General features: G+C 36.9%; 1 protein-coding gene and 1 pseudogene across 3 annotated transcripts; one reads left to right on the top strand and one right to left on the bottom strand.

Moving 5' to 3' along the window:
* The first annotated feature begins 23,465 nt into the window (after positions 1 to 23,465).
* LOC149263982 (cytosolic sulfotransferase 5 pseudogene) lies at positions 23,466 to 23,840 on the top strand (annotated as a pseudogene).
* Positions 23,841 to 23,877: 37 nt separating this feature from the next.
* Positions 23,878 to 24,804, bottom strand: LOC149263981 (uncharacterized). 3 transcript variants are annotated; one of them, XM_089427194.1, is made up of 4 exons: positions 24,662 to 24,773; positions 24,503 to 24,586; positions 24,263 to 24,386; positions 23,878 to 24,182 (listed from the first exon to the last, which is right to left on the bottom strand). In XM_089427194.1, exons 1-4 carry the CDS (start codon positions 24,763 to 24,765, stop codon positions 24,123 to 24,125), a joined length of 372 nt encoding a protein of 123 aa, XP_089283320.1. In that variant the 5' UTR covers positions 24,766 to 24,773; the 3' UTR covers positions 23,878 to 24,122. The 3 variants fall into 3 exon arrangements, 2 of the variants coding, with proteins under 2 accessions (XP_089283320.1, XP_089283324.1); XM_089427198.1 differs by having other exon boundaries at positions 24,344 to 24,386; XR_016259430.1 differs by having other exon boundaries at positions 23,878 to 24,386; positions 24,696 to 24,804.
* Between the last annotated feature and the right edge of the window lie 1,928 nt (positions 24,805 to 26,732).

Here is a 26,732-nt window from a genome sequence, read left to right as displayed (position 1 = left end):
TTGTGGGGATGTAAATTTGTTATTCCAGAAGTTCTCATATACAAAATTTGGAATTGATTTCCTTATCTTACCAACAAAATGATTTCATATCTGGAGACTAATTGCTATGATAATTTGTGGACGGTTGTGGTCAACAGGAAAATATATCTTTCCCCTCTCCATTCAAGACTGGATTCAGAATCTTAATAAAATGGTCCCAAACTCTTCTATCATATGGAAGGCAACCATGGAAGCCTTGTGGTTATTGGACCAACATTAGCATGGAAAGTAGGAAACGGGCCAAAACTCAGAGTAGGCATGGATCCTTGGGTGGGCAGGGAAAAAAATTATTGTTTGACCCTAGCTATGGTGGGCAAGTTGAATGATAAGGGATTAATTTTTTACATCAAGCCTCATATCCACTTAGAAAATTTTTAGTCTCAAAAGATGGCAGAGTGTTGAGCTACTTTAGCTAAAGGGTGAATTGGAAACATTATGGCAAGAGTATACATCATCACTGAGGAGATCAAATATCATATTAAGAAACAGTGAGGATTAATTGAGATGGATCTTTTCGCCATCAAGAAGCTACCAGCGAAAGTTAAGATACAAGGTGTTGGTCAAAGGCTAGCAACAAAGACTTCTGAAATGACGATGGAAACATTTGTGGAAACTGGAATGTCTAACAAAGGCAAGGCTTTTTCTCTTGTGTGTTATGAATAACAAGGTCCCAACCTGGGACAATCTCTAAAAGAGAAAAAGGGAGGGGTCAGGGTGGTGTGTCTTATGCAAAAATTCAATGGAAATAATGGATCACGTATTTTATTTTTTCCCTTTTATGCAGGATATTTTAGATAAAATTAAATAGGAAATGGGGTTAAATGCAGAATGGAGGGACAAAATTTCAAGGAAGCATGGGACCAATGGTGGGTGTCGGTCATAGATCAACAACAAAGGAATTTTCATCCTCTTTTGTGTCGGGGGGTCTAGTTAGCTAGAAACAAGGAAATATTTATAGAACTTCCCTCTGCACCTGTTAATATAGCCTCCATAATTCTGGCCATCTACTCTTTAATGGCATCGAAAGAGCCACGTGCACCCCATCGGGTGGTTGTTGTTGAGGAGATCAATTATGACATGCCATGGGCCTATTTCGATGGAGCAAGGGATGATATAGGCAGATGTGGCAGAGGTATTGTACTCCATTTGAACCGAGAGCATACTCTTAGATCAATCATCGATTTGGGTGGGGGAACAGACAACTATGTGAAACTTTTAACATTGAAACTCATGTGTTGGGCCCTAGAAAATTTGCCTCTCCATCCAGATTTTTCAGGACTCTCTCAATGTGATCAATTCGTTCAATGCTATCCAGCGGTGTCACAATCAGTTTCTGTTGCCTATTTTAGAAGATATCTTACATTTAAGGGTTGCTTTTAATCATATTACTTGTTGTCACATATACAGGGAACACAACTCGGATGTAGATTCCTTATCTAAGGAGGGTACTTAACAGGATCAGGGGTATTGGCAAGTCAGCGAATCAATATAGGGATCAGTTCATCGATATCAACATCAATCTTACTTGGTTTTATGAGGCTTATCTCTGCATATCTAGATCAACTAGATCTTATGAGTTTTTTTGTTGCTATATCACTCCATATGGTTTTTATGGACTTTGTTATTATATGTTGCTATTATAAACCTTTGATCTATATATTGATATAAAAAGGCAGTAGATGAGGGGGCAAAATTACTATTTTAGGAATTTTTAACAAGATGATTGACATAATAACATATTTTTTTTGATTGTTTTGACTTGAATGTTCTCCTCTTTCTCAACCTAGTTTTTTAACCTTATTATGCTATATTGCTATATGTATTGAAATACTTAAATACATGTACTTATGTAACTTTATATATATCATAATAAAAAATTACGATTTTTCTTAGAAAAAAAAAAACAAAATTTCATATACTAATTCAAAATCTAATTTAATTGTAATCTTATAATTAAATCTTCATTGTTATTTATAAAAAGTGATTTTAAATAATAAAAATAAAATTTTAAATAATTACAAATTTTAGCAAAACAATTTGTTTAGTTTTCTTTGATATAATTAAAAGTTTCCCTTTTAATTATTCAATCATCAGCGTGGGAAACAAATTTTAATCATTATAACAAATTATAAAACACTAATTATGATTTTTGTTAGAGGCTATATGACAACATAGTTGTTTCGCATATCTTATGCTAGATAGGCTAGCTTGAGTCTTCTATTGCAGCTATAGTTGCCCATTCTCCTTTTTCCTTTGGATGTCAATTCATAAAAAATGTCATTTATATATTTAACTGCTCATTCAGTGTGTTTATTATATGGTGTTGGACCTTTTGATAACATAATATGTTTATCACATATTGCTGGATCTTTTGATAAGGTTGATTGTAATGTATTTTTTCTCATGTTTTAAAAAAATTGGCTTTTCTAATTTGAGTTGTTTGGTTCATGCCTTTATATTGCCTTTTTAGATAAATAATTGAATTAGTACATTGGTAATGGCATGTTTGATTTCTTAATCATCTCTATTTTATTATTGTATAAAACCCCTTATATTTGGGTAGAGTTGGATCATTTATTGAAACAAAACCAGGTATAAACTCTTCTTGAACTGAAAATTGATTTGCTAAGTGGTGATTTGACACCTACTGTTTCCATTAGGGAGGTTTACTGTTCAACTATTATTTTACTTGGATACTTGTGGTGATTTGACACCTACTGTTTCCATTAGGGAGGTTTACTGTTCAACTATTATTTTACTTGGATACTTTTACCTTTGGGCATGAGTATTTTATTTTAAACTATGATTTTCACATTCCAATGTAATTTTATTAGATAGATTTGTATTCACAGTGAAGTACAGTAGTGGAAGATTGCCTTTCTGCTTTAAATTTTATTGTGTTTTAACATTATATTATTAGATTAAAAGAATAAGTATTTTTAAATTTCAAATCTAAAATTATTGATATAATTTTATAAAAGAATTGAAATTAAATTGTTATGAATTTATAAAGATTTCAACATTATCTATAATTCAATATTATTTTTCAATAACTAATATTTTATTTTGTTTTGACAAATGAGGGAAATAAGAAAAATATGATATTTTTGCAACTATTGTGTGGATCAACATTAGATACTCTAAGATTAAATTTTAGGGATTAATAATCCATTTTAAAACACATTTGAATGGTGGTCATAAGTCATTAAGTCCAGTCATTATTTTAAGTTCAAAAAAAATTCTTCATCTTCCTTAACCTAAATTAGGAAAAGTTTTAAAGTCAAAGTTGAGATTACCTTGTCCACAACAAAAATTAAAGTGTGTTCTCAAGAAGGGAGACTTCGTCAAAATCAACTTGGTAGTCAATTTCCAAGTTCACTACCCTTGAAATTTTTACATGCACCATGTGTTATTCTCTTCTTAGCTAATAAAAGATAATATAACACCAAGAAATGTTTTCCAAATCTTATTTTTTAAAATATTTAACCCTAACTCTCCACCACCTATGCTATTGTGGGTGAGTGTGTGCATGTTTCCTCTAATAGGGTTAGTGATTGGGAGCAAAAAATACATTCATATCTATTGCGACTCCCACCCCTACCCCAATGCCTTGCCCCTTGAGGATTGAGGCTGTGCATATGGTCGTTGAGAGGGTATGCATATAAATGCACATCCTCATCCTTACACATCAAGTAATACACATATGCATATTGTCATCTATGTCCTCAACACCTTCTTGGGAGGGTGGGTATACAAATACAAATCCCCACGTTCATCACAATGGTGGGGAGTGACAAATACATGCACACATTCACTCTTTATCTCTCAATTAATTTCCTTGACTAATAAACGTATCTACGCCAAGACCCCCCACCCACATAGGGGGTGATAGTGTACATCTATCACTTGCAAGGGTGGGTGTTCAGATGCACACTTTCATCCATGACTATGGTGGATGAGGGTAACAAACATATACACATTACCCCAAGTATAAGCATATGCATATTGTCATCCATGTTCCCAACACATTCTTGTGATGATGGGTATATAAATACACATTCTTGTGATGATGGGTATACAAATACACATCCCCACCTTCAACATAGTGGTGGGGAGTGATAAACACACACACACATTCACCTCTTACCTCTCGAGTAATGAGCACATGCATATCCTCATCACTTGAATAACAAACATATCTCCACTCTAACCCCCCACTCAAGTAGGGGAGGGTGTATATCCATCCCACACAGAGGTGGGTGTTCATATGCGCTCTCTCATCCACCACTATGGTGCAGAGTAACAAACATATGCACACGCCCACCTCTGCCCCCATCACAATGGAGGTGGGGTACAAACACATACACACCTCCTCGTCACCCCTAGAATAACAAAACACATCACAACCTTACCCTTAGCATTCCCCTCAACTATAGAATAACAAATACATGCACAATATGTGTTTGTTACTATAGTGATGATGGATGAAAGTCATAGGTGTGCATTTATTTTCATCCCTAGAGTAACAAACACATGCACATTGTGCATTTGTTACTTTAAAGATGAGAGTAAGGATGTGCATGTGTTGCTACTCTAAGGGTGAAGGGTGTGCATGTGTTGCTACTCTAAGGGTGAAGAGTGTGCATGTGTTTATTATTTGTCAACATTGTGATAAGAGTTGAAAGTATACATGTGTTTGTGTTTATTATTCCTACCAACATAATGAAAATAAAGACATGTGTACTTATCCTCTCAAAAGAAATATACCCACTCTCATTTCAAAGTTGACACACCATCACCTACTCCACCCACTCTCTTATAGTTTCACTAACCAGCGTTCAATGCCTTGCTAGTAATACCTTCTTTCATATTATGTACATGAACAATATAACAACATCCACCTCTACTTTATCATTATCTATTTTCCTTTATATCAAGTTGAGAAGTACCTTGTAATGTGACCCCCCAAGATCATTGTGAGGATCGTATCTCTTCCTTAATTCATGGCACTCTAAACAAAAAAGACATCATCATGCTGTTGCAAGAAAAAACCAACCCAGATGGTCCCCTCTCATTTCTTTCGTTTCAATTCCATCACCGTCTATGTGATTGAAGAAAAACCAGGTTTTCTATGGTGGGTGCCTTGACTTTTTGTTAGCTTTGGTTTACACCTTCAAAGTATTTGGCAAAGTGTCATACTTTCAACCAAATCTTGCTTTTCCAGAGATTTTTACTGAACCCATTGACTCCTGCAATGCTTTTGAACCCTCCCATCCCACGCCAACGTTCCCTTCAATCATTTCCACACGTAAAAGAGAACCGTCGGCTACCCACGCTCGAATCATCCATTTCTGCACTCCACTGCCCACTTATCTTTTTTGTTTTTCTGTCGTTTTTGAGCAAATGTATGCGCTTGTTATAGTCAAGCAATTGCAGAGAGGGGTCTGCCTGGAACCCAATTTGAGCAAATGCATGCACAGGATATTTGCTCGTCAAGCAATTTCGGAGACGGGTATGCCTAGAACCAAAATTCAGTAGGTGGGCTGCCCGTTCAGTGCCTGTTTCTGGGTTGGGTCTAACAACAATTCTTGGATAGATAGAAGTGTGGACTTCAAGAAACCATTCCACGGTTGGTAGAAGAAGATTGATTATTAACAGAAGAGGAATGGAGATTCCATTCAAGGTCTGGAATATTTCAGGTGCCATGTTTTCATGAACATACTGTGATGGGTTCTTCAATTTTCTCAGGTTTGCATGCAGGAAGCTCATGATAATGGAGGAATCAGTGGTGAGACTGAATGCTAAGTGGGAAACAGAGCATATGAAAGAGATGTACTGTGAGATCTTGGGCTTGATGTGGAAGATTAACCCAATTTACTTGGCATATTTCGTTTACTTTGCTCCTGGGCTGCTTAAAACGGTATGTTTCTTTTGTCCCCTGCTTGTCTCTACTTGCTTGTTACTGTTGGTAATCTTCAGTCTCGGTCCTCAGCTTGAGAGAATTAGAGTGGAGGGGGACTTGCAATGGAGGAGATTTAGGGATGCTGGTGGGATCTTGAGTTTGAGGGACGAGGATGATAAGACATTTAGGCAACCCACAAGATGCTGTAGTGATTGGTTACATGATGAATCTGCCTTGTCCTCAGAAGGGAAATTACTGGATGGAATTCAAGAGCAGGAGGGGGTTGGGGTTGGGGTTGGGGTTGGGGTTGGTTTTGAGGAGTGTGGGTACTGGGTAACTGCAATGGCAGAGGGTAGTTCTTTGAATCCATGCCAGAGCATTGTAGTGAATAAGATGAAAGTGCTGATGGACAAACTGGTTGCTGACCTTGGTGGCAAGGTGGAGTTTGGTATCCTAAATTCAATAGAGGCAATTGCTGAAGCATTCATGGAGACAACACAGAGACAATATGAAAAAGGCATGATGAATTCAAGCATTGACACAGCAGAGGATGGAGAACCTGCTGATGGGCTAAAAGCCAGGACCTTAATAGAGTGCCCATCAATTGGCCTTGAGTCAGTCTGTTTTGAGGCCCAAAATGTAGGGGAATTGCCATTAAATGCCGAGGGTAAAAGCATGGACAGCCATGATTTTTCTCAGAGAACAGACCTTGAGAACTCTGAAGAACAGATTAATGAGCTTGATAAGTCTGCCTGTGATGTGGGTGCTGTCCAGGTTAATGCATTTGAGACTCCTGCTGCCGTTCGTGAAGAATTGTATGCTTCCAAGCTGCGAGACTTGTTTCAAGTTTCAGAGAGAGACAATGGAGTGCTAGACAATAGCAATGTAGACCCATCTCATGAACTCCATGCTCTTGAACAATGCACATTCAGGTCATGCAGGAGCTTCCCATTTGGTGACTCGGAAGAGGAGTTTCCTGCCATGGACAGGCTCTGGGAAGAGGACCATCACAATCAGGGCCTATTTTTAGTCCAAAAAAAACATTCAGCCAGGAAAGAAAAAGACTGGAAGAGAACACTTGCTTGTAAGCTCTATGAAGAGCAGCATAACCAGTGGAAGGGAACACTCGCAAGCCAGTTTTTGGAGGATCAGGCAATGGGATCAAGTAAATTTTACAGACAGTTTTCACCTTCAATGAAAATCCCTAAACACCTGAACTATGTGGATTTCTCAAGTGGGATATCAACAAACAGTTCTTTAGAAAGTTCCCTGAATGATGAAGAAATGGATCAATTATGGGAAGAATATAATGATGCACCTGCCCATGGTACAGAGGTTCCAATCAAGGGACTCAGCAAAGGCCTTGCAAAACTTCAGAGACTCAGACAAAATTTTGATTCTGATACAGAGGATGGCCACGAAAGCCCTCAGCTTTGTTGTCTGAGAGCTTTTAGATTCTCCATGGGAAAAATGCCTCTTAGAAGGCCAAATTTCATGAAATTTTCAAAAGCTTTGAAGAACCTTGGCCTCATTCAACATATTCAAGGGCAAAAACTGTAAAATTTATAGAAGCATTGCCAAAGCCCATGCCTCCCTTGGTCAATAAAAAAGCAGTACAGCAGCCCAAGCCTCCTTTGGTCAGAACAGAAGTTCAAAGTTATGTACCTCAAGAAATGTTAAAAGAGGGGCTTATACAATAGGAATGTGATTTGGGTTTAACCAGGGTCAAGCGATTTTTATCAGCGTTGCAGTCTCAGCCAGTAGATTGAACAAAAGTAATTTCTCTCTAGCAGTGTAAAATGACTGCAAAGGGAACATGCCCCTTTCTCCCTAAAATGGGCAGTGCCCACTTGGAGCTGTTTAGTTATGTACAAACTTTCTCATAGTTGAAAGAATCCGGCGATTTAAAAAGTCAAGAGTTTTAATTATTTATAATTCTCATCCATTTTGAGTTTTTTTTTGGAATTAGGTATGCTCTCTTTCAGAATTAAACAACTTATTTTTTTTTTATGGTATCCATGGTATCTAGAGAAATCACAATTCCACTGGTTTCTATTTACATTTGATATCTATTTACATGGGGTTGATTCCAACCACTATTAACTACATGGGTTGGTTCCGGTTCCAACCACTATTAACAATTGAACTGCCACAAAAACTTAACCATATAAATAATTAAATAATAATAAAACTTTCATTATTTCTGTAATTCCTATCAAATTTGTGACAGAAAAAAAGACCCTTTGCCCTCAGGAGAGCTAACAGAGAGAAAGGAGTGGCCCCTTAGACCTGACAATGCAATGTAGCGCGGTTGGGGGCAACAGAGTAAAAGAAAAATATATCTGCTAAAAGTGCAGATTGTTAGGATGGTAGCCATGACTGGCACCAAAGTATTGTGCTCGATGCATGGTCATGGAAGAAGTGACCATGAGGGTTTTGTATTGAAAACAAAATGAAATCTACAGTGCACTGAAACTAAATTTACGTCGAAGTTCGAGCAAACCCTAGTCAATACGACCCATGATTCTAGCTGAACCTAACATGCAAGGTATAATGGCGTCGATAAAATCACTGGTCATTATTCATGGAAATGATGAAGCTAACGTGCAGGGAATAATGGCGCCGATAAAATCCACTCCTCACTATTCATTTCAATGAATTTCAACGGCAGGTTTCAAAAATTCAATTGCTGAGATCATATAACACAAATGGTCCTCTGTAATTACTCATAACCCTCGACAAATGTGAAGCCTTTTGGAATCCAAATGAAACAGGAGTAAGCAAAGTGTTCAAACTGGTTAACAGGATGAATTCGAAAATTGGCCTGCCCTGACCTTTTGATTGATACTCGTTTATAAAAATCATGCAATTTGGTGTTCTTGTTTTTGTGATATTTGTTTAGCAATGATCACAAAACGTGTTCGTGTGTATTTTCTTGTTTCATAATGATCACAAAACGTATTCGGTAGGTTGGTCAGTTAAATTTAACAGTGTAATGAAATGAGTGTGATCTGTCTAAGTTTTAGGTTGGTAATTTCATTTATCATTAGGGACCGCAGAGTGTGATCTGTCCAACATTTCGTTTAGGCTGGTGACTTTATCTATCATCAGGGACCATAGAGTGTGATTTAGGTTGGTAATTTCATTTATCATTAGGGACCACAGAGTGTGATCTGTCCAACATTTAGTTTAGGCTGGTGACTTTATCTATCATCGGGGACCATAGAGTGTGATCTGTCCAACATTTCGGATGGTGACTTCATCCATCATAGGGACCAGAAAGTCATCTTTAATTAACATGTTATTAAAGTTAATAATAACTTGTTCATTTTGTTTTCCAATAAAATAGATTGATATAATTAGAAATTAATTAGCATTAAGCTAATTGTTGGTATTGTTTAATATTAGGATGATGATGTTTTTTTTGATAAGTATATATATAAGATTGGTAATTTCTAATTTTAGAAAAATTATAAATATAAAAATATTAAATAAAGTATTGTTTAACTTACAATAGTAATAGTTCCTAGGGTTTAATTGGTTGAGTCTTTATTGTTAAAAGGATTTTTGCTATTGAGTGGTCACATATTCAAATTTCTCAACACCCTTGGGGTTAGGCTCGGTAGTTGAGCTGGTAGGAAGTTATCCCTTGGGGTGGATTTGCCTGGTACAAACATTTACGGTTACCAATCTCTTGGGTCCGTGAACCACATGGAAAAAAATAAACGAAAAGAAAAAAATTACTAATAATAACAATAATTAACATAATTATGAAGAATTGTATATAGTGTGATAATATTTATAAGAACTTGGTTCAGTGGAGGTCAAGATGCGTGCTAGGGTTTTCGTCTACAATGCAATAGTCACTGCGCCCGTCAAGCTTCAACTTGCCTCTAAAGCACTTGATGATCACAGATCTAGAGAATCTTTGCTCCATCGCGAATTCAATGATGGTCGAGGTGACGATGGAGTACTCTTGGAATGGGTATGGCGTTTTGCATGTTGTTTGACTTTCAAAGTTTGCACAATTGTTTCTGACGTGGGAAAGGTGGAGAGTTGTTTTTGGATTACAAGGATGCGGTGGTTTGGTCCCTTCTGCGCAAATCAGAACATGGATCGGACTACAAGGTTGTTATGGATCATGCAGATGGGGTTTGTTGAATCCTTTTCTTACGCAATTATGGACATTTTTAAGTACAAGAGGATCCTATCGCTCGTGGGTAGAACGATGGAGATGGAAAGTGTCATGAGGGTTTCTTGCCTTGTGGTTCTATGCAAGCAGATATTCGTTCATATGATTGGGCTATTGCTGAAAGAACCCTCCCTTGATGCAAATCCACTTTATATCCCAACAGATCTAGTAGCGAGTCATAATAAAACTACAAATCTGGAGGAATTTTTTTGGATCTATGTTAAAAATCTAAAAGATCTCTCTTCTACACATTTGGATATGTGACTTTATGTTTGGTGTCACTCAAATCTTCCTGTTGATAGGGATGGGGGGTATGTAGAGATTGAAAAGTTTGGGTAGCATGATCTTCATTCTCTTGCAAAGTTGATTGTGGAAAGGGCTACAAGGACCTCATGCGTTTCAAAACCATGGTGTATAGATCCTTTAACACGTTCAGATTTGGTTGTGGGGAAATCTTTCCAGCTAGACCTAGGTTTTGATCAATCTATGTTAGATTCGGCGATGAGACAGAAAGAGTGAAAAATTCAAATATTCATAAAGAACCTCAGTGGGAAGACCTTCGTTTATTGGATCTAGGGCTTGGATCCAGTGAAAAACTTGAAGCAGGCCATCCAGAACAATATTGGTATACCAATAATGCCCCAAGTTTTAGAATATGAAGGAAAAGTACTATGAGACTCTTACCGATTGGAAGATTATGTAGTGGCAAAGGACTCAACTATAATATTAAATATGAAGATGCATGGAGGTTCTTTAGCCTTCAAAAACCCTAATACAACTCCCATGAACCCTAATGGATCCATATCATTCAAAGATGCACTCAAAGGGAAGATTGCCTCTCAAGTAGATCAACCTCACAATACGCCATGAACTTACATTGTCAAGCAAATGGAAAAGGTACCAATAATGGACGTCAAAACCCCATAAGTAAAACTTACTTTTATGATCTACAATCCACCACATTAATATGTTATTTGAATGGATTTTGGCTGAAACCAGAAGAATTGTACGAATGGGTGTACTCTTCTTGGACAACAAAGTGTGATCTCTACTTGTGCTTTAAAGGTTTCTTCATAGTACAATTTGAAATATAGCAAGATATGGAAAAAGTTTGAAAAGATGAACCATGGTTTTGGGGTAGACTTAGGCTCTTGTTACCCCATGGCTCCCTGATTTTGATGCAACAAACATGGTGGTAACAACGAGTCAGTCTGGTTGAAGCTATCAAACCTCGCCCTTCCTTTTTGGCACCATTGAGTTTTACAGGATATCAGAAAGTTTTTGGGAAAATTAAAAAAAGTGGACCTGGAAAAAACCTCAAAAGGTATCTTTAATTTTTCTAAGATATGTGTATAGATCGACCTTAACAAAGGTCTTCCAGATCAACCACAATGAACGCCAACTCAAGGGAGAGGGGAAGAATTCAAGAGGACCTGCGACAAGAAAATTTGAGAGTCAATCTTGTTGCATGAATCAACTTCTGAGAAATTGGATAGAGTTGGTGGGGTCGGGCCATAAAGAAATAATGTTTGTGGGAAGAATGATCCACCATCCCTCCTTAAAGGTGGAAGGAATAGAGATCATCTCCTAAAATCAACATTTTCGATCTCTCAACCACGTTGGGGAGAAAGAGCTCATACATAGCATCATATACGATATATCTTCCAATCCACCTTAAGAGTGCATAAACACTGGTGAAGTCCTCCTTGGCTTCATGCAAGATGTCTCCTTCTCTTCTTCTCCTCAACTAGTAAAGCCCTTGGGTTAATCACCAAACATTGACTCCTTTGTCGGGCTTGTTTCTTTCCATTCCCTTTATATCATATATCTTTTTTATAATAATGCTTTTCTTTTCTCTTTTCTTATTTGCCTACCTCAGTGCATTACTTCATCATTCTCAATTCACATTTTTGTATTATATATGTTGCGGTCGTAAGCTTCATTATTGACTATGGTACTGGATCTTGACCTCGATCTCTAACTGCTCGATCTTCATCTACATTTGGATGAAGATCTTAGACTAGATGATCTGTTGCTTGATCTTTATACGATATGAAATGTGTGTTCCTAGTTAGAAGATTGAGATAGAGAGCTAGCATTTGAGCCAACAACTAAGGCATAGAAAAGAGTAGAGGTAATTGTTCTTGTTTGGGTGCCCCAGATCCTAAAAGAAAGTAACCATGGTTGATTCATAACCCATTTCTCCCTCTGTGAGAGATTCAGTAGTAGCTGACCGAGAAGTGCATTCTCCGTATAACCATAGCCGTTCCAAACCCATATATTTTTACATCTCCCCCAGTTAGATAGACAATGATAGATTTGGTTCCTAAGCCAATTGATCCATGGAGCTAAGCATGATATTGAAGCAGCTATTGAACAGCTCAATCTTTGTTCCCTCGTCCCTAGCTTGTTCCTATCATCCTACCCATTCTAATAGTGTATTTCACCCTATTAATCAAAATCCAGTGCTTTCACCCGTAAACAATGAGTCAAGCTCCCGACCAATCGACAACGAGAAGGGGGAGGAGAAATATTCTTATAAAACATGAGAACTTCCAATGGAAAGAGGTGTTAGACTATGAGAATACAACCTTCCTATATCAAACCTGCTTCCAAACAAGACATTTGCAGAATTCTTTCCCACGAGAAAAAAAGAAATTAAAAAGGAAGAAGAGGCAAGCCCCTAAGCAAAGGGGATGGCAATTTCTTCACAATTTAGAAGATGAGAAAGAAGAGCATGAAGAAAATCAGCCAAATTCAGAAGCACAAACTCAACCTGGCAGCCAATCAAATGGTGGTGAAGGGGTCAGGTCCCGATCAGTGGTTTCTACCCAAAAGGCTACCAAATCAACAAAAAGCATAGTACTAGAGCAACAAAAAGTGAAGACGCCCATGGAAAAGGATTCAAGAGGAATAAAGAGATCTAACGTATTTGAGAGTTTAGACTCAAACAAAGATATCCCTCCGTAGACAAATAACAATCAACTAGCAATAGTAGTAGATGCTCCCAATCAAGGAGTTTGGGAGATGGTGGAGAAAAAGAAAGGAAGAAAAGGGGAAGTTAAGTGATTTTTATCACACTTAGCCCTGTAAATTTCATTTATTTTTGTTTCTTATCCTTATTGTGCATCAATTGTAAGGCTGATATGATCAAATGCTTTGGAGCATTTGTTGAATGTAATGGCATTAGGCTAAATAAAATTACGATTTTTTCTTTGAAAAAAAATAAAACAAAGCAAACAAACATAATTATAAATATGGGGTAAATGTTGTACATAAAATTACATTAAAAATTGTTAAGAAATTAAAAGTAAATTAAATAAAAAATAAATAACTATAGATGTATATGACAACATTTAAAATAATTAAAGTAGCTTAGATTTATCAAATTTAAAGGATCACATTTTTTAATGTTTAAATTTTTCAATATATGATACATAATTAAATTAACGTAGAATGAAATGATAAAAAAATACATATTTTAAAATTTAATCAAAGAAATATACATACTAAGGAATTGGCTCTTTCTGGATTCTTGATAGACCATGGTTTAAAATGCCATGTACTTTCGTAGTTTTGTTAATTAAGTTGATCTCAGTTAGTTAAGAGGAATGATTTTTATCTTTCCTAAATATTGAGCAGACACATCCACTGAGATTACTACAACCACCACCGATCCCTGATAAAAAATGGGAGAGCATTTCTATGGATTTCAACATAGGGCTTCCAAAGTTGCAAGGGAAGGATTGCATCTTTGTAATGGTAGAATAATTAACAAAATTTCCCATTTCATGGCCATATCTTCCAATTACTCGATGCCATAGGTGGCAGACACATTCTTTTAGAGGGTGTTCAAATTGCATCAAGTCCCCAAGCACATTGTTAGTGACAAAGAGAGCATATTCCTCAGTGCATTTTGCTAGGAACTATTTAGATTAGTCAGCGTGGAGCTAACTCGAGTACTAGTTATCACCTACACACAGATGGCTAGATAGAAATGGTCAACAAGTGGGTGGAAGGATGCTTAAGGAACTATGTGGCAAGGTAGCAGAAGACTTGGATCAAGTGGATACACTTGGGTGAATATTGTTATAACACCACCTATCATATGTCTGTTGGGATGACTCCTTTCAAAGCACTCTATGTGTATGAGGCTCCCACGTTCTTAAAAATGGCACTAGGAGATAACAGGGCACCAATGACCAAGGATTGGTTGCAAGAGTTAGGATATTCTTAGAATCCTCAAGGAGAACCTACAAGTAGCCCAAAATCAGTAGAAAACGTATGCATATTTCCATAGGGTGGAGCACATTTTTTGGTAGAAGGATTTTTTTTCCCAAGGCTGCAACCATATAAGCAATCATCCTTGAAGAAGAGTGGTCTAGAGAAATTGAAACCATGATTCTATGGGCTTTACAAGGTGATTAGGAAGATTGGGGAGGTTTCTTATGAATTAGAATTTTCGGAAGACATAAGATCCACATTGTTTTCCATGTGTCTTGCCTTAAAAAGGTATTTGTAGAACAAGTTAGAGCCATGACAATGCTTCCACCATTAGACGAGGAAGGAAAGTTGGTCCTCATTCCAGAGGAGGCCATGGATATGAGGGAGAAGAAGTTTAGGAGTAGAGTCATATGGGAGTATTTAATTCAATGGAAGGGCTTGTTGATAGAAGATGCTACATGAGAAAGTGAATAGGTGTTGTAGTTGCTTGAGGACAAGAAAACTTAGTAAGTCAAGACTATGATGTCCAAGTCATAACCTAACTAGATCTTGTGGACTATTGAAAAAAAATAAAGAGGTCACCAGAACAAAATAAATAATAATTAAATAAAGGTGGTAAAAGTCTCTTTAGGAATAATAAAGTGACCCATGGTTTTCGAAAGAGGAAAATAATATTAAAAGGAGAAGGAGACTCAAGGGGAGGCTTGTGAAGAAATTATTTGTGAATTATCAAGGAGCTTGAGCAACTTTTTGAGTGAGGGAGAAACCCTTATTGTTTCCCAATTTCAATGTTGAGATACACATCCTATCTAGTGGTGGTTGGTTTCGGTGGTTGTAAAGCCACCCTAGCTAGCCATTATGATCTTTTATAGAGAAATTGAGTAAAATCCATCAGGAGGTTGAATTGTCAAAGGACGGGTTGAAATCCTTAAGTAGAAGGGAATTGATTTACTTCTAGGTGGAGGTCGAATCTATTCAATTATGAGTGGTCGAATTGCATATTTTTTTGGATCAAATTTGTGGTGCTTCAAGGGGGTGTGTTAATTGAATTTAAGGAGGAAAAACATCAAACTATTTAGGGTCAAATTAGTGTTGTATTTTCCAGAAATAATTGAGGGTTGAATTTCCATGTCAAGTAGCTAAGTGAATTGTTGGAGGATGAACTGTTGACATTTTGAAGAGGTCGATAGCATAATATCTAGTCGCAAAATCTACAATCTTTTTGGAGGCCGAATTCGCTTCTCATAGGGACCGAATTGACTCTTAATTTGTGGGCTAAATTCTATTTTCTAGGAGGGTTGAAACTACCTATAGCAGGGGGTTCGAAATATCCAGTGAAGCTGAAATTATCAAGGAGATAAAGTGCAAGTATTTTTAGGAAATAAATCCCCAGATTTTACTTTAAGTATTTATGTAAATTTCCTCTAGATAATTCAATTAATAATATATTGTCAAATCCACAACATTCATTTAAATTTTGGGTTTTACATTATTTAAATTGTTAGAAATTTTATTGTGTGAATTTTTTTATTTTTATTTCATGGTGTCTTTGGAATGGAATTCATGATATAATTTTATGATGTAAATTCGCTAATAATTTAGTGAAAATAATATCAAAGGATATTACAAAGTTCCCTTAATAGCTTTCTCTTAGGCCTTTGGCCATTGGAAACCATTACCTCTTCCTTCGTTGTTTGCTACCATGCTCTTTCCCTTTTCTCACATGTCACACTTCTTGTCACATCTACCCCACCATCGTATGTAGATCACCAATAGTCCACTTGACATGAATGCTAAGTCAAAGGCCTCCAAGGCCACTTTTCTTTAGGACTAATGGGGCAACTTCTTCCAGTAATTATGTTGCATTGGCAATTACATCACTTGAATTTTTCAATGCATTTGACATACATTAACTTGCCACAATATGTTAGTTTTTGGTGGCACCCATGGATTCCTCTACTGCTAAGAGTTTTTAACCATATACACGATATTTCCACCACCGATCCCAGATAAAAAATGGGAGAGCATTTCTATGGATTTCAACATAGGGCTTCCAAATTTGCAAGGGAAGGATTGCATCTTTGTAGTGGTAGACTAATTAACAAAATTTTCACATTTCATGGCCATGTCTTCCAATTACTCGATGCCATAGGTGGCAGAGACATTCTTTTAGAAGGTGTTCGAATTGCATCAGGTTCCTAAGCACATTGTTAGTGACAAAGAGAGCATATTACTCAATGCATTTTGGTAGGAGCTATTTAGATTAGTCAACGTGGAGCTAACTCGAGTACTAGTTATCACCTACACACAGATGGCCAGATAGAAATGGTCAACAAGTGGGTGGAAGGATGCTTAAGGAACTATGTGGCAAGGTAGCAGAAGACTTGGATCAAGTGGATACACTTGGGTGAATATTGTTATAAAACCACCTATCATATGTATATTGGGATGCCTCCTTTCAAAGCATTGTATGGGTATGAGGCTCCCACGTTCTTAAAAATGGCACTAGGAGATAACAAGGCACCAATGACCAAGGATTAGTTGCAAGAGTCAGGATATTCTTAGAATCCTCAAGGAGAACCTACAAGTAGTCCAAAATTAGTAGAAAACGTATGCATATTTCCATAGGGTGGAGCACATTTTTTGGTAGAAGGATTTTTTTTTTCCTAAGGTTGCAACCATATAAGCAATCATCCTTGAAGAAGAGTGGTCCAGAGAAATTGAAACCATGATTCTATGGGCTTTACAAGGTGATTAGGAAGATTGGGGAGGTTTCTTATGAATTAGAATTGTCGGAAGACAATAAGATCCACATTGTTTTCCATGTGTCTTGCCTTAAAAAGATATTTGTAGAACAAGTTAGAGCCATGACAAAGCTTCCACCATTAGATGAGGAAGGAAAGTTGGTCCTCATTCCAGAGGAGGCCATGGATATGAGGGAGAAGAAGTCTAGGAGTAGAGTCATATGGGAGTATTTCATTTGATGGAAGGGCTTGTTGATAGAAGATGCTACATGAGAAGGTGAATAGGTGTTGTAGTTGCTTGAGGACAAGCAAACTCAGTAAGTCAAGACTATGATGTCCAAGTCATAACCTAACTAGATCTCGTGGACTATTGAAAAAAAATAAAGAGGTCACCAAAACAAAATAAATAACAATTAAATGAAGGTGGTAAAAGTCTCTTTAGGAATAATAAATTGACCCATGGTTTTTGAAAGAGGAAAATAATATTAAAAGGAGAAGGAGACTCAAGGGGAGGCATGTGAATAAATTATTTGTGAATTATCAAGGAGCTTGAGCAACTTTCTAAGTGAGGGAGAAATCCTCATTGTTTCCCAATTTCAATGTTGAGATACACATCCTATCTAGTGGTGGCTCGTTTCAGTGGTTGTAAACCCACCCTACCTAGCCATTATGATCTTTTATAGAGAAATTGAGTAAAATTCATTAGGAGGTTGAATTGTCAAAGGACGGGTTGAAATCCTTAAGTAGAAGCGAATTGATTTACATCTTGGTGGAGGTCAAATCTATTCAACTATGAGTGGTCGAATTGCATATTTTTCGGGATCAAATTTGTGGTGCTTCAAGGGGGTGTGTTAATTGAATTTAAGGAGGAAAAACATCAAACTCTTTAGGGTCAAATTAGTGTTGTATTTTCCAGAAATAATTGAGGGTCGAATTTCCATGTCAAGTAGCTAAGCAAATTGTTGACATTTTAAAGAGGTTGATAGCATAATATTTAGAGGCAAAATCTACAATCTTTTTGGACGCTGAATTCTCTTCTCATAGGGACTGAATTGACGAGTCTTAATTTGTGGGCTAAATTCTATTTTCTGGGAGGGTCGAAACTACCTATAGCAGGGGTTTCGAAATATCCAGTGAAGCTGAAATTATCAAGGAGATAAAGTGCAAGCACTTTTAGGAATAAATCCCCGGATTTTACTTTAAGTATTTATGTAAATTTCCTCCAGATAATTCAATTAATAAAATATTGTTGAAGCCACAACATTCATTTAAATTTTGGGTTTTACATTATTTAAATTGTTAGAAATTTTATTTTGTGAATTTTTTTATTTAAATTTCATGGTGTCTTTGGAATGGAAATTCATGATATAATTTTCGGATGTAAATTCCCTAATAATTTAATGAAAATAATATCAAAGGATATTACACAGTTCCCTTAATAACTTCCTCTTAGGCTTTCGGCCATTGGAAACCATTGCCTCTTCCTTCGTTGTTTGCTACCATGCTCTTTCCATTTTCTCACATGTCACACTTCTTGTCACATCTACCCCACCATCGTATGTAGATCACCAATAGTCAACTTGACAGGAATGCTAAGTCAAAGGCCTCTAAGGCCACTTTTCTTTAGGACTAACGGGGCAACTTCTTCCGGTAATTATGTTGCATTTGCAATTGCATCACTTGAATTTTTCAATGCATTTTACATACATTAACTTGCCACAATATGTTAGGTTTTGGTGGCACTCATGGATTCCTCTACTACTAAGAGTTTTAAACCATATACATGATTTTTTCCTATGTGATCATGCACTCATTTGGGTCACAACTCATGTTTCCCCATTGCCTCTTAACATGGCTTATGTTGGCTCATCATTCTTATCCTGAAAGGGGACTTCATAACACTCACCAAATATGTCAGCGTCCTCGCCTCTAAAATGTCATTTGTATTTGAAGGGCTCACTAGGATGTCCACCCACTGTCTGTTACATCATAGGGACACCTTCATTCTCCATAACAATATATCACTCACTAGAGTCTACCCTAACAACTGCCATCTCACATCACACCCATTTGCTCAACATGCTTTCAAATGAGTCTTTTGACATTATGTTTAGCACAACTACTAATAGGTCTCCCGTGCACATTCTAGGGTTTTTGCGCAATGGGAGGTCTTAGCTTAGAGTGTTCATTGCCACATTTAAAAGCTCCAATGGTATTTTGGGGTGCCCTCCTTTTTTCATTTGGAATGCTCACTGTCTGATTCTACGTCCAATGTTTATGCAATGCTCTTCTTTGGTCAATGGTAGTTGCATTTAACTACTCCAAACATACTAAAACAACTAAAAACCAAGGGATTATTTTGCTAAGCTGGGTGATATGGACTTTAATCAATGCAACCATGCTACGAAGCCTTGATACCACTACTATATAGGAAAGAATTAAAAACAAAATAACAACACATAAAGGAAACAACATATGGCTGCCACTACTATACAAGAGAGAATTAAAAATAAAATAACAACACATAAAGGAAACAACATATGGCTGCCATAAACTATTATGGAAATCCTTGCGGGAAAACCAATTCCTAATAATAGATATATTATTCTTTAGTCCAAATGACTCTTAAAATGGAGTCATCGTACCATTAAATATGATGCATTAAATGAAAATACCATGGGAAAAACTATAAGTTAATAAAACCTTGAGCTCTAAATCCTCAACAAAACCATTAGTCTTTATATCAAATTGAATTTATGATGAAGTCAAGTTTGCCCTAACTACCCTAAAAGATGATATACATAATTGCGTCGCACTCTACAATCCAGTGTGTAGAGATGTTGTGTTGATTATAAACAAGAATGCAAACATTTAAAAGTTACAATATCCGAAACATTAAATAAAAAATAATAATAAAATATAATGTCAACTCAACTAAAAAATAGTAAAAATAATAAATCAATTCAATCGAATTTGTTATATTGTATTTTTTTTAAAATAAAAATCACAAACAATTTTTTCCAAAAAAATCATATATACATATAATATTTGACTAACGTTTTTGTTTGAATAAATATATATTTTTTTCCAATTAAAGAAATTACACCTAAAGCAACTCTCAAGTATACATAATCCTACCAAAAATTTAACGCCAAAATTTGTGAAATCCTGCCAAAAATTAAACTACTAGATTTGTGAAAACCCAACCTCCACATATCTAAAAAACCTTAATATAAACCTACCATGTAATAAAGTGAATATTGACCAACCGTTCACATAAATGAACCACGTTTATGCAGAAGCCTTATAGGTTCCCACGATGGTGCCATACCAATGCATCCTTCCCAAGCAGGTCCATCGTGTGGAGCGTGAATTCTCACAGTATGCAAGGGCAACAAATAAATTTTATGTTATTGGGTTGTATTGAGTGGTAGCTGTATATGTTTATTTTTTGATTTCAGCCTGGACGAAATCAAATTATAAGTATATACGACCACTGCTCAATTAAGACCTAATAGCATAAGATTTATTTGTTACCCTAGACAAAACAGAGATCCACTGACAACTATCAATCAAAACCTAATAACATAAAATTTATTTATTACCCTAGGCAAAAATACAGATCCACTGACAACTAACAAGTAACGAGAATGGATGTCACATTTTGTAAAGCACAATGGGTGATGTGACGAATAATGGCACGAGTATTAGTGACAACTACACAACGATTGGTGTTTGATTTGTGATTTCAACAGATGACTCTTGATTAACAAGGGAAGCTGCGACGCAACGAGTCCCTGCGTGAAGTTGGGCCTGCCTGACAGTAGCTGCACGCATTTTGTTCATTTTTGTGAACTATTGTATTTGTGTTTTGTATGTTGCGGAATATTTAAGAGAAGCATTGCATTTTATTACAGTCATCCTTGTGAATCTAGGAGATTAGCCCGGGGTTATGCTCTAAATGGCTTTTGAACACTTTTTTGAATGCCAAGATGCATATGATTATATAAGTTTGTTTGGAAAACCAATAAGACCAATAAATTATAATGGAAAGATCCTATTTTCAAAGTTTATGGACGATAGCAGAAATAGCAAGCCTTCATACATAAGCCTTATAACAGCAAGTCTGCTAATGGTTTGTGCTTTGGCATTCAATAATGTCCACACAATGGAATGAGTAATGAGTAATATGTTTCTTTCTCAAATTCATATTCCTGTGGAGTAAAGATAGGGACTTGGAAATGTGCAAATACAATATATGCAAAGCAAACGAGACAAATGTAAGAACTTCCGCAGCATTAAAGAAGGTGATATTTTGCAAACGATTATGAAAAGGAGAACAATGATAGTACTAAAATTGTTGGTAAATACTGGGCGAGATCCCTGAAGAACGCGGTTCCTCCAAGCGTCTGGCAAGAATTCTGATGAAGATAGAAGAGGAATCTGACTCTGATGTTACATGGCCTGCGGACTTGCATTACACCTATGGTCTGATAGAATTGAGCTTTATGACAAAATAAAATGTTATATGAATGCATTTTGGTTTGGTAAGAGGGTTGTCAGAATTAGGAACAGATGCTAGGGAATCAAACCAAAATAACAACACGAATTAAAGCATCACTCTGCCGGATTATTTATGGTATGTGTTACATGTGTGGAAGAATATCAAAACAAGCTGGAATAATCTATCAACAAGGGTCTGGAACTATTCTAGTAATATAGGCGCTTATAAGCCTGATATATGTAACTGTTTATATGATTTTTTGGGATAGAAACAGACTTGCTATTACATGTATAAAGAAAGGTACAATCGGAGAGCTAATAGCAGGTGGCCTAGAGACTCCCCCATTAGTACATGAATCCAACTGCCTGGAAGAAACGCTGCCAGAAGTGGAGGCCAATCAGATTGTGTCATTTAATCAAGGGGAGGAAACATGCGGGTTTTGATTCCAATTGACAATATATTAAAGAACAAACCATAAATATATTTCAACGACACAAGGGATGATACAAAGCCAGCGTATTCAAAAGACAACATTAAAAGGCCATTTAAAGATGCATTAAGGGATAAAAAGAGTGCATGCATCACAAAATTTATTGAAGGAAGACGAAGCGTCACACATGCATTGTAAAATATAGCATATGTGCGAATACAAAGTGTTGAAACACTACATATTATGGGGCTATGTTAAAATCTCTCACAATGAAATCAATGTGTTTTGCAACGCATGAGATATCAAGATACCGCCATATGCAATAAGAAGCCATGAAACCAACCCTATATTAAATACATTCACACTGATTGTTGATATATTAACGTTGGGATACGCCACAATAGTTGAATATGCACCGCCACAATAGTTGAATATGCACCGTCGACAGGATTATACATCCGCCAATGCAATAGAAGGCAAAATTATTAAAGTCATTATAGAAGTCCGTTAGTATTGGACAACTTATGAGGACCAGCCACTTTCTCTCTCTCCGTTATCACGTGCATTGCATGCAAGCCATGTGCTTGGCAGCAGGGAGGTGATCTGTGACATTAGTATCATTCCAGCGACTATGAGGCTGGTGGTTTGTTGGCATGGCTGTGATGTTGGTACTTTATCCTCCACATGGAAAGCATGAAGCCCTCTGTGCTCATAATTAATAAAACAAAAAAAAAACCAGCAGAGAAAACATGTAAGGTGGCCTTTTCAGTGAATAAATAAGCAACAGCAGGACCATACACCATGCTAATACAAAAAAAACATCCTTAAAAACAAGGAACGAACCTCTGCCATGGCTAGTTCAGTCACTAGTCAGAGTTTGTTGCAACAGGAAGGCTTCTGGTATGCCCAGGCCGAGATGGAAATAATCCAGAGCCTGCAAACAGACTTCCAAGCCAGAGAGATGTTCCAGCATCAAGACGGGGACTACATGGATGAAGGCTCTGATTTTCAGCATTGTCCACCATGAAAGCCCATGGAGCAAAATCAATGGTAACAGTAACGATGATCCTCTGAGAAAATTCAATCCCCATTGTCTGGTTCCCACCATGGAACAACATGACTTGGGGTTCTCTGATAATGCCTCCCTTGTCTCCTCCTACTTATCAAGTCTCCCTTCCCCTCGCCTGCTTCATACCCACATGCCCTACACGGCCCTTCCGCCCTCCATTAAAGCCAAGTGCCCTATAGTTTACATAGCCAGGAACCCTAAGGACACCTTCGTTTCCCTCTGGCATTTCTATAGCAAAATCGAAGGAGGACTGGTTAATAACAATGGTGATTCTATGAAGGACCTGTTCGAATCCTTCTGCTCGGGGAATTTTCATTATGGACCCTTCTTCGACCATGTGCTGAGCTATTGGGTGGAGAGTATGAAGGAGGGTTCGAATGTTTTGTTCTTGATGTATGAAGATCTGCAGAGGGATTGTGATGCCTGCGTGAGGAAGGTGGCCCGGTTTCTGGGCTGTTCTGATGCTGTGAAGGACGAGGAGGCCGTGAATGCCATTGTGGAAAAATGCAGCTTTGGGTCTCTGGCAAATATGGATGTGAATAAGAGTGGGCAAATTAGGATTCCTGCGGCTAATATCAGGAACAGTTATTTTTTCAGGAAGGGGGCAGTGGGGGACTGGAAGAATCACTTGAGTGATGAGATGAGCAGGCGTCTGGATTTGATTGCTGAACAGAAATTAAAGGGCTCAGGCCTCCACTTTGACTATGAATTGGATTTTGTAAGTTCCAGTTCTTAAAATTCTTTTTAATATCCTTCAGGGTCTTAGTATGGGTGGGAAGAAAGCACAGGCGGGGTATACTTGAAAAGCAAAGCTAGGCAGCGAAAGAGGCGTTTGTAGCCCAGCAGGAAGCTCAGGAAGTAATCAAGCGTGCTTATACCAAGCAAAGAGAAGCTCAAGATAAGGCTCGGGCAGCTGCTGAACAGCGGTTTGCACAGCAAGAAGGTGGTAAGCAAGCAGCAACACTAGCCGCTCGTTAGGCAGCGGCTACTGCTGTTGAGGAGCAGAAACAAGCAGTTATTACAGCACAAGTCTTGGGTGCGCAGATAGCAGAGCAAACCGTGGCCTCCAATCAAACCCCTGGTAATTGCGTAACTAAGATAAAATTTCTAAAGAAATAGAATTGAGTAAAGAAATAGAATTAGGTATGAAACATGTACCAGGCTGTTGTTTAGCTGAGAAATTTTCAAACAGATGATTGCAAAATAATTATTGATTGTTGGGTTGTTTTGCAATTTTACCCAGAAGAAGTTACGCAGCTTCTCTGGTTCCAAGCTCGCAACCCTGAGCACATATGAAAAGGGGTAAGTTATAAAATCAATACATAATATATATTTCTGCTAATACAGAAAGAAGTAGAGTGTATTATCATTTTTCTCTTGCTTCCTCCGATGTTGGACCTGCCAGAGTTCCTGATACGCCTTAGATGCTGGACCTGCCAGAGTCCCTGATTCAATTGATTCAATTGCTTGAAGCCTCGGCACCTGAACAAGCGGCCAAAGTGAACTTAGTGCAGGTCGAAGCTAGGTTAAACTGGAATAGGAGGCTCTGAGAAAAACCAGAAGAATGAAACTGTCGAGGGGTTTTGCGCACAGATGTGTTGATATTGGGGCCTCTGCTGAGCCGGTAGGCGGACACCTCCCGCCATGCAACCCTTTACCATATGGCGGACACCTGCACAACAACAACCAAACCTTACCATATGTATGCCGTTCGGATATCATACGAAATAACATTAAACATTAGCCAATTAATCTTAGCATTAAGAGCAAACCGCTAACGGTCAAGCCCTGTTCATTGCGCCTAAATAGCAATTTAGGCTATGGTCGGGCCTCTTCCGCCTCGGGAAGAGGCCAAATAAGATGGCGAAGGTAAAGTCAACTCAAGTCAACTCCAAACTTTACAATATAAATGCAAATAACATACGAAAAGTTTGCAAATTAATGCTAACTGGGCTCCGAACGGTTACTATAGTCCCTGCCGGATGCCAGATCGCAGGGACTAACAAGATCAGTTCATTGTTATGGTGAAGTGCAACGGTGCTATTGTGATGTTAAAATGTCTTTTAATTAAACTATGTTATTGTTATCAATAAGTTAATGAAATAATTTAAAAATAACGAAATAATTAAAAAAAATACTATCATATTAAAATGTCTATTATTAAACTACGTTATATTATCAATAAATTAATTACATGATCCCATCTCTGAGGATCAGAAGATCCCACCGTCTTGACTCTGCCACCTTCCTCTTGGTTCTGCTTTCCTCTTCTGGCCTGCGCCTCACTATTTTCGGTTCTGCTCTACTTACCTTTCTTCTAAATCTAGTGCAGTCCTGTCATGTATTTCAAATCAAAATTGGAATATTTAATTCTTTTATATACACTTGGCAGGTCATGGCAGCCCTGCTATGTATTTCAAACCAAATTTGGAAGTACTGCTCTTCTATATACACTATTTGACAATATATTGAGTGGAAATAACTTATCTAGATATATGGTTATAGGTGTGTACCCAAAGTAAAATTATGAAAGAAATATTTGTTTATAATGTAACTTAATGCCATGCATATTATGTTTGTCATGTTGATGTTATGATGCATGTCAAGGCAGTCATGCTGATATTATAACGCATGTAACTCTAACTATGCAATAATATTTACCACGCAAATTATCAATTAACTTAACCCCAGCAGAGGGAAGGCGGACTTAGAACACAAACTAGGTTTCTAAAAATTATGGGAAACCATATTGCCTCAGCCATATAATTAAGTAAAAATCTAATCATTTATTCTAATAGATGTCTTGTTGCCTAATTTGATAGTATTGGTATTGTGTTCTTTGGGTTTGCTTGTAAATTGGCTAGTTTGTCCATTTTATTTTTTATTTTTTTTGGGATCGTTTGCTTTATCTAACCATCGTGATTTAGATTGAAAAGTAGTATTATGCACTCTTCCATGTTCTTAAAAAAAATTGAAAGAAAATTCATGCTTCCATGGTAATAAATTGAAAAGTAGTGTTGTGCACTCTTCCATGTTCTTAAAAAAAATTGAAAGAAAATTCATGCTTCCTTGGTAATAAAGGAAATTTCAATAGTTGTGGTAAGTTTCCTATATTTGTATTTTTGTATTTTAATTTTGTTATAATAGTGTTACATTAATGTTATGTTTATTTTAGAAATGACATTATATCTGTTTTATAGTTGGCATCACACTTATTATTTGTAAGAGTTGTAAGAGATTACAAACCATTTTTTTCAACTAATGCCTATATTGATTTTATTAATGGAATTATAATCAAGATGCCAAGAGATAGAAAATATAGGTTTAATTTTCAACATAAATTATAGATGGACTTTTTATACTAAAGTTATAAGGTCATGTTTGTTTCAATTTTAATTCAACGGTGTATATCCGATTCTATTTAGGCTAAGAAATGCGTAATTGCATTGTGTAGGTTAACCATATTACCTCATGTGGGATATCAACAAGGCTCCAATCTTGATCAAATCACTAGAGACAATCCCAAAAATGATTGTCAAGTAGAAATTGTTTTTTTAGAGAGTTCCCTTTATATTATCAATTATGATGAGGAAGATGACAATATTCCTATTGATGTTTTATTAGACAC

Source organism: Pinus tabuliformis, chromosome 6, assembly GCF_031772625.1.
Source record: "Pinus tabuliformis cultivar Carrire ecotype Pingquan chromosome 6, CPIR1, whole genome shotgun sequence".
In the NCBI taxonomy this organism is placed as follows: Eukaryota; Viridiplantae; Streptophyta; class Pinopsida; order Pinales; family Pinaceae; genus Pinus; species Pinus tabuliformis.
Note: the sequence above shows the minus strand (reverse complement) of the source record. Positions and strands in the feature narration are given on the sequence as shown.

Coding starts and splice junctions, on each gene's coding strand:
- LOC149263981 (XM_089427194.1), bottom strand. CDS start 24,765: ATGGTAAAGGGTTGCATGGCGGGAGGTGTCCGCCTACCGGCTCAGCAG. Junction 24,587..24,661: donor TCGACAGTTTCATTCTTCTG/GTTTTTCTCAGA, acceptor CCGCTTGTTCAG/GTGCCGAGGCTTCAAGCAAT. Junction 24,387..24,502: donor CGTATCAGGAACTCTGGCAG/GTCCAACATCGG, acceptor ATATGTGCTCAG/GGTTGCGAGCTTGGAACCAG.